Source organism: Loxodonta africana, chromosome 3 (genome assembly GCF_030014295.1).
Source record: "Loxodonta africana isolate mLoxAfr1 chromosome 3, mLoxAfr1.hap2, whole genome shotgun sequence".
NCBI lineage: Eukaryota > Metazoa > Chordata > Mammalia > Proboscidea > Elephantidae > Loxodonta > Loxodonta africana.
The window spans coordinates 183,504,273-183,512,677 of record NC_087344.1 but is presented as its reverse complement, the minus strand read 5'-3'; the positions used below and the strand labels follow the sequence as shown (position 1 = coordinate 183,512,677).

Below are 8,405 nucleotides of genomic sequence, written 5' to 3'. Positions count from 1 at the left end.
CCAGGAAGGTGAGAGCCCCCAAGTCCTGATGTTATTGATGGCAAAAGGGTATGGAAATCCCAGGGAGCTAAGGTGAAGGAGGAGGATAATGGCTGCATGGCCTTAGATCTGTATTTCTCTGGCCTATTCACTGTTCGTGGGCTCCACAATTCCAGCTGGCACACTGTTACTTCCTTTAGTGATTCTGTCACTTTTCCAGTCAGAGGCCAGTTCTAGGGAGTGTCTCCCCCACCCCTTTCTTCCCATTTTGATTCTGTAGCTTTTCTAAGGTCTTCCTCAGCCAAGTAGATAGTCCTTAAGACTCTTGGTGACCATGAGAACATCCTACGCAGAGAAAATCCAGACAGAAGGGTCTGGAGAAGTCCCTAGGACTTAGATGAGAATCCTCAAACCTCTCTGGTGCCTTCCAAGTCTGTAGCCCTTCTCATGTGAGGAATTGAGACAGGGGATAGAGAGTGTAGGGCTGAGCTTGGCTGTGGGCTAAGATTGGGCTATTTGTGTGCAGTGTGAGGCAGTGTTCAACTGAGGTGGATAAACCCTCTGCCTCCAACCAGAATAATGTATCTTCTCTCCATGACTGGCAGGTATTGCTTGCAGGCATTGCATGAGTGAAGTTGTTTGTTTTGGTTTGGTTTTGGGCTTGTTTTTTGTCAGATGCTGTTGAATGTTTGGAGTAGTTTTGAAAGCAGAACCAAAGACGGGCTGGAACATCTTTCTTCCTTTGAGAACTGACCAAAAGAGTCAGTTGCAACCAGGAACCCACACATAGCTTTTTATACAGAGGAGAAGAAGCAAAGAGAACACACGATCTCAGGAATTGCAGGATTTATTATGTATCATTGTACACACTCACAGATTCAGCCATAATACTAGGCTGAAGTCAGAGTTACAGTAGTAACGGTTCCTCAGGCAGAGGCTCTGTTCACGTGAGGTTGGGATTGGGCTCACTGGGGATGGGAGCTGGACAATAACTCCCCCTTCCCCTCACTCCCATCAAAGAGACAAGGAGGCATGCAGAGTGACAGGGTCAGACAAGTTCACAGATGAGGCAGGCTGCCCATGCTGGGAAGCTGAGGTAAGTGGAGTGGGGGCTCTCTCTTCACTTGTGTGGGCTGGCCTGAGGGCCTTTGAGACACTGGGGGTAGCTACTTGTGTTTGGAGGGGCACTGAACCTCCTGCTTCTGCTGATGGTGCTCCGTAGGGAACAAGACTTCTCCCTTAGGCAGCTGGACTGGCTGGGTCTCTTGGACCTGGTCAGGAGCTGGGATGAGCACAGGCTGCTCCTCCTGCTGAACTGACAGCTCTGGTTGCATCTCTTGATGCTCCAGGTGCTCCAGCAGCTGCTCTTCTTTCTTTCCCAATTGCTCATCTCTCTTTTCTAGCTCTCGATCCATTTGGTGGCCCAAGAGCTTCTTCTCCTGTTCCAGTTGCTCCTCCAGCTGCTGCTCCCTTTGTGCATTCTCCAGTTCAAGCTGCTGCTCTAGGTTTTCTGATTCCTGATGTTCCTGATGCTGTTCCTGGTGCTGCTGTTCCTGTTTCTGTTCCTGATACGGTACCTGCACCTGTGGCTCCTGTGGCTGCTGCTGCTGCTGTTCTTGATGCTGTTCCTGCTCCTGTGGCTCTTGCTGCTGCTGCTGTTCCTGATCCTGTACCTGCTCCTGTGGCTGTTGCTGCCGCTGTACCTGGTGCTGTATCTGCTCCTGTGGCTCCTGCTGCTGCTGTTCCTGGTGCTGCTCCTGTTGCTGTGTCTCTTGCTGCTGCTGTTCCTGATCTTGTGCCTGCTCCTGCAGCTGTTGCAGCTGCTGGACCTGGTGCTGTATCTGCTCCTGTGGCTCTTGTTGCTGGTGTTCCTGGTGCTGTATCTGCTCCTGTGGCTCTTGCTGCTGCTGTTCCTGGTGCTGTGGCTGTTGCTGCTGCTGTTCCTGGTGCTGTATCTGTTCCTGTGGCTCCTGCTGCTGCTGTTCCTGGTGCTGTTCCTGTTGCTGTGTCTCTTGCTGCTGCTGTTCCTGGTGCTGTGGCTCTTGCTGTTGCTGTTCCTGGTGCTGTATCTGCTCCTGTGGCTCCTGCTGCTGCTGTTCCTGGTGCTGCTCCTGTTGCTGTGTCTCTTGCTGCTGCTGTTCCTGATCTTGTGCCTGCTCCTGCAGCTGTTGCAGCTGCTGGACCTGGTGCTGTATCTGCTCCTGTGGCTCTTGTTGCTGGTGTTCCTGGTGCTGTATCTGCTCCTGTGGCTCCTGCTGCTGCTGTTCCTGGTGCTGCTCCTGTTGCTGTGTCTCTTGCTGCTGCTGTTCCTGATCTTGTGCCTGCTCCTGCAGCTGTTGCAGCTGCTGGACCTGGTGCTGTATCTGCTCCTGTGGCTCTTGCTGCTGCTGTTCCTGGTGCTGTATCTGTTCCTGTGGCTCCTGCTGCTGCTGTTCCTGGTGCTGCTCCTGTTGCAGCTGCTGTACCTGGTGCTGTATCTGTTCCTGTGGCTCTTGCTGCTGCTGTTCCTGGTGCTGTTCCTGTTGCTGTGGCTCTTGCTGCTGCTGTTCCTGGTGCTGTTCCTGTTGCTGTGTCTCTTGCTGCTGCTGTTCCTGGTGCTGTTCCTGTTGCTGTGGCTCTTGCTGCTGCTGTTCCTGATCCTGTACCTGCTCCTGCAGCTGTTGCAGCTGCTGGACCTGGTGCTGTATCTGCTCCTGTGGCTCTTGTTGCTGGTGTTCCTGGTGCTGTATCTGCTCCTGTGGCTCTTGTTGCTGGTGTTCCTGGTGCTGCTGCTGCCCCTGCTCTTGCTCAGGCACTTCCTTCACAGGAGCTGTATATTTCTCCCCCTGCTCCCAGGGGACCTCCACTGGGAGCTCAGAGGGCACCTTCTGGCATGGGGCAGGCAGTGGGGTTGGCTGCTTCACTTGTTCTTGCTGGGTATCAAGTGGAGGAGAAACGGTCTTGAGGGGCTGCTGACTGAGCACAGCGGGGAGGCTCACTGGCAGTGTGTGCTGCTGGGACATCTTGGAGGCTGCTTTAGGTCAACCTGGAAAACAGGAGGGGTCAGAGGGGTAGACTGAAAGCAAAGGAAGTAGACAAAGACCCCTGGAAATCTGCATCAGCGTCTGATTTCTGAGCATCCTTGTGCTTCTCTTGGGGACCCCACCCAGGCTCTTATTCCCCGGAAGCAGCAGAGAGCTCAGGGTGGGAGTAGGGAGAGGCAGGGAAGAGCCCTCATGGAAACCTCCTTGTCCCAAGCAAGAGCCAACAAAAGGTCTGCCTGCAAACAGTTCCACAGGGATGCGCTCGGTACCATTTCACCTTCTGCTTTTGTTTCTGACTCTCACCTCTGCCCTTATCTTTAACCTCCACAACACAAGGTAAGGTCTTAGGAAAAGAAAAGCCTCCTGGGGGACTCTAATCCTGGAAAATCTGTAGCTTGTGGTGGAGAGGATCAGAGAGCTGGTGGTAAGAGTCCTGGACTAGAGTCACATGACATAGTCTAGTCTTACTTCTTCCACTAAATTGCTGTGCGTTTCTGGGCAAGTCACTTAGCCTTCCTGTAACATTAGCAGGCTGGTCTAGTTCAGCTCCAGAGGTTCTTTCTCTCCTGACCTCCTGAGCTTTAGCTGCTGTCCCAGTGCCTGGGTGGGGTGGGGTGGGGGCTGGAAGGTTGCTGAGGGCTGGGAGCTGGCTCTTTCAAGTCCTGTGCTTCTAAGTTGGGTTTTCCTCCTCTGTCGTGCCTGGGTTTCTCCAGAGAGAAAGACTCCCTTTTTCTGCAGCACATCCAAGTGTTTCTCTGAAGCCCCCCACCCCCATAAAGAAGGCAAAAATCGCATTCACTGCAAGTCACAGTTTTAGAAAGGAAAGTGGCTCCTATTCCACTCTCCCCATGTTACTTCTCTCACACATTAAAAAAAAAAAAAAATTGCTCAAGTCACTTCTAACTCCTGGTGGCTACATGTTGGTCAGAGTAGAACTGCTACACAGGGATTTCAGGTGCTGATCACCAAGCCTTTCTTTTGAGGTACCCCCGTGTGGACTTGATCCTCCAATCTTTTGATTAATAGCCAGGCACTTAACTCCCTCCTCATACGTACAAATCCCAAAATATGATCCCAAGAAAAGATGGGAGGAGAGAGATTTTTTCTCTGTTCTGCATTTTCCACGTGAGGGCATATTTCCCTCAGCACAGGGACCTGAGGCCTCCTGGAAGGAAAGGCAGTCCAGGTAAATCCAGCCAGAGAGTGATTCCCATACCCACCTGGGCTGGTTCACCCCCAGCCACATTCTGGCCAGCTAGAGGCCACCAGTCCCAACCCTGGTTCTGCCCACTGATACTTACCAGGCTCACGGCAAGGACCGAGTGAGAAGCTTCTAGTGGAATGCTGAGCCAAGCAGGGGCCACGGCATGCTTTATATTATTCCAGCCTGGCCTCCTCCCCAGATTGAAGGGGATGGACTGGTTTCACCACTCAAGTTGTTCGGCTTCCTCCAGCCCGTCTCTGACTCATCACAGGCACCCTAAGCAGAACCCCCTCAGGGCCCCTTTCCACAGGGGCATGTAGCTTGCCACAGGGTTCTGGGAGCTCAGCTGCCCGTGATGTTCAGCTGACCCTGACACAGGGGAGGCGAGGGAGGCATCTCGGGGACCTGCCCTCTCTTACTATGTTTTCGTGACCAAGTCAGACTTCTCCTCTGAATCTCAATGTCTTCACCTGTAAAATGGGATTATCCTCATTATTAGGCTGGAGGATTTATTTTCAAGCACATGGAGTGGAATGTTCGGCACCTTTCTGAGAGGTCCAGGCCTGCGTATGTTGTAAAAAGAAGGGAAAATTGACTTTTTATGTTAAGAAGGGAGTTGTGAGAGGGTTCCCTTGGTCACAAGCCCATAAGCCTCTGGAATACATCTGTAACTCCATTCTGTGTGGAAATAAACTCTGTCCTGAGGGTGTCTTTCTTTGTGCCATGTTGGGTCAAGTAGGGGGCTTCTTGGGGTCTCCTGCTGTGTACAAGGGGCTGCCCATCCTCCACACCTAACTTTTTATAGTTATAGAAGTTTACAAGAATGCATGCTTGTGAAAGCCCCAAAGCATGGACCAGTCCAGGCAAGGAAACAGGCAGGCATATATATATATATATATATATATATATATATATATATATATATATATGCATACACCCATTGCCATCAAGTCAATTCTGACTCATAGAGACCCTATAGGATATAGTAGAATGGCCGCATAGGGTTTCCAAGGGTGTAAATCTTTATGGAAGCAGGCTGCCGCATCTTTCTCCCTCAGAACAGCTGGTGAGTTCAAATCACTGACCTTTCTATTAGCAGCAAAGTGCTTAACCACTGCATCACTGGGGCTCCATAAATATATACATATATATGTGAGTGTGTGTGTATATATATATATATATGTTAGGTGCTGTTGAGTAGGTTCCAACACATACAGACCCTGTGCACAACAAAATGAAATGCTGCCCAGTCCTATGCCATCCTTGCAGTCATTGCTGTTTAAGCCCATTCTTGCACCCACAGTGTCAATCCATCTCCTTGAAGATCTTCCTCTTTTTTGCTGAGCCTCTACTTTACCAAGCATGGTAAGCTTCTCCAGGGACTGGTCTCTCCTAACATGTCCAACACACATGAGGTGAAGTCTCCCCATCCTTACTTCTAAGGAGCATTCTGGCTGTAATTCCACCAAGACAGATTTGTCCATTCTATTGGCAGTCCATAGTATATTCAATATTCTTTGCCAACACCATAATCCAAAGGCATTGATTCTTCTTCTGTCTTCCTTATTTATTGTCCAGTTTTTGCATGTGCATGAGGCAATTGAAAATACCATGGCTTGGGTCAGGCAGACCTTAGTCTTCAAACTGACACATTTGCTTTTTTAACACTTTAAAGAGGTCTTTTGCAGTAGATTTGCCCAATGAAAAGTATATATATATATAATCACTGCATTTATATATGTGTATATATACTGCCGCATCTGTGCAGTGCTGGAGGTGCTCACTCGTCTATGCCAAGAAATATGGAAGACAGCTTCCTGGCCAACTGACTGGAAGAAATCCATATTTATGCCTATTCCCAAGAAAGATGATCCAACCAAATGTGGAAATTATAGAACAATATCATTACTATCACACGCTAGCAAAATTTTGCTGAAGATCATCCAAAAACGGCTGCGACAGTATGTTGACAGGGAACGCCAGAAATTCAGGCTGGTTTCAGAAGAGGACATGGAACCAGGGATATCATTGCTGATGTCAGATGGATGAAAGCAGAGAATACCAGAAGGATGTTTACCTGTGTTTTATTGACTATGCAAAGGCATTCGACTGTGTGGATCATAACAAACTATGGAAAACACTGAGAAGAATGGGAATTCCCGAACACTTAATTGTGCTCATGAGGAACCTTTACATGGATCAAGAGGCAGTTGTTCAGACAGAACAAGAGGATCCTGATTGGTTTAAAGTCAGGAAAGGTGTGCGTCAGTGTTGTATTCTTTCACCATACCTATTTAATCTGTATGCTGAACAAATAATCCCAGAAGCTGGACTATATGAAGAAGAATGGGGCATCAGGATTGGAGGAAGACTCATTAACAACCTGTGTTATGCAGATGACACAACCTTGCTTGCTGAAAGTGAAGAGGACTTGAAGCACTTACTAATGAAGATCAAAGACCATAGTCTTCAGTATGGATTACACCTCAACATAAAGAAAACAAAAATCCTCACAACTGGACCAATGAGCAACATCAGGATAAACGGAGAAAAGATTGAAGTTGTCAAGGATTTCATTTTACTTGGATCCACAATCAACAGCCATGGAAGCAGCTGTCAAGAAATCAAAAGATGTATTGCATTGGGCAAATCTGCTGCAAAGGACCTCTTCAAAGTGTTGAAGAGCAAAGATGTCACCCTGAAGACTAAGGTGAGCCTGTCCCAAGCCATGGTATTTTCAATCGCATCATATGCATGTGAAAGCTGGACAATGAATAAGGAAGACCGAAGAAGAGTTGACACCTTTGAATTGTGGTGTTGGTGAAGAATATTGAATATACCATGGACTGCCAAAAGAACAAACAAACCTGTCTTGGAAGAAGTGCAGCCAGAATGCTCCTTAGAGGCATGGATGGTGAGACTGCATCTTACATACTTTGGACATGTTGTCAGGAGAGATGAGTCCCCAGAGAAGGACATCACGCTTGGCAGAGTACAGGGTCAGCGGAAAAGAGGAAGACCCTCAACAAGGCGGATTGACACAGTGGCTGCAACAATGAGCTCAAGCATAAAAACAATTGTAAGGATGGCACAGGACCAGGCAGTGTTTTGTTCTGTTGTGCATAGGGTCGCTATGAGTCGGAACCGACTCGACGGCACCTCACAACAACAACAACAACAACAACAACAACAATATATACTGCGGAAACTCTGGTGATGTAGTGGTTAAGACCTACAGCTGCTAACCAAGAGGTCCGCAGTTCAAATCCACCAGGCACTCCTTGGAAACTCTATGGGGCAGTTCTACTCTGTCCTATAGGGTCGCTATGAGTCCACAACGGATGCATGGAGGGCTTGATAGGGCACCCTTGGCCTCTGGGATACTATGCTCTCCTCTGTTCTCTCAGTTCATCTGGGGACTTCACACTGACTCCCCCCATAGACTTGCCATTTTCTGAGGTACAAAAAAAAAAAGCTCTCTGCACTCCTCTCCACCTCCCCTCCCCATGGAGAACTATCCAAGAATCCCCCATGGGCCCTAACCATGCCCTTGCTCCCCATTGCTGACCTCACAGGACTGGAACCTGCCTCTCCCCTAGCCCCTGACAGTCAGTCTCAGGGCAGCAGACCAGGAAGCCACACCGGTCCTATGGGTTTGCAGGGCTCAGTATCTGCCAGATCTGCCTCCCGCCCTCTGATTCACCACTTAATGAGAGCTTTTGAGGTAAGAAGCGTGTGAGCCTCTGACCACTGGGTAAAGCTAGGGTGTGGGGGGAAAAGGGTGGAGGGCACAGCTGAGGGAGTGTGCAGGGGAGAGCCTGGAGAAGCCCCAGTCCTCTGGGGGCTCAGAGGCCCCATGCCCTGCACTTTTTGGGTTGCCCCATTTGGGAGACAGGTATGCAAGTGTATGGGAAGGTTCTCTTAGTTCCTGTGAGAGTGACCTCACAGGCCCAATTTCCACAGGATGAGTCTGTGTAGCTGTCCAGCCCCCTCCCAGTGTAAGGAAGGTGAGTTCACATCCCATGAGACATGCAGAGGCCTGACCCTGGCTCTGTTTCAGCCCAAGGAGCCCTGGCTATTTCTCTAACTGAGCCAGCACCTGGCTGGTTTCTCTTCCTCTCCATTGTGAGGTAACCCATTTGAACTGTTGCTTAGTTATGAGAGGAGGAGGGATGGGTCATGTCAATTTACTGCCCTGG

The 8,405-nt window shown here is 49.5% G+C and overlaps 1 protein-coding gene across 1 annotated transcript; it reads right to left on the bottom strand.

Annotated features, from left to right (window-relative positions):
• Positions 1-426: 426 nt before the first annotated feature.
• IVL (involucrin) lies at positions 427-2,981 on the bottom strand. Its single transcript, XM_064279985.1, has 2 exons — positions 1,809-2,981; positions 427-1,766 (listed from the first exon to the last, which is right to left on the bottom strand). The coding sequence occupies exons 1-2, from the start codon at positions 2,979-2,981 to the stop codon at positions 1,146-1,148; spliced, it is 1,794 nt and encodes a 597-aa protein (XP_064136055.1). The 3' UTR covers positions 427-1,145.
• Between the last annotated feature and the right edge of the window lie 5,424 nt (positions 2,982-8,405).

Bases quoted from the DNA above. Each gene is read 5' to 3' on its own strand.
- IVL (XM_064279985.1), bottom strand. From the start codon at position 2,981: ATGTCCCAGCAGCACACACTGCCAGTGAGCCTCCCCGCTGTGCTCAGT. The intron at 1,767-1,808 runs GTCCAGCAGCTG...GCACAAGATCAG, and splicing joins AGGAGCAGATACAGCACCAG to GAACAGCAGCAGCAAGAGAC.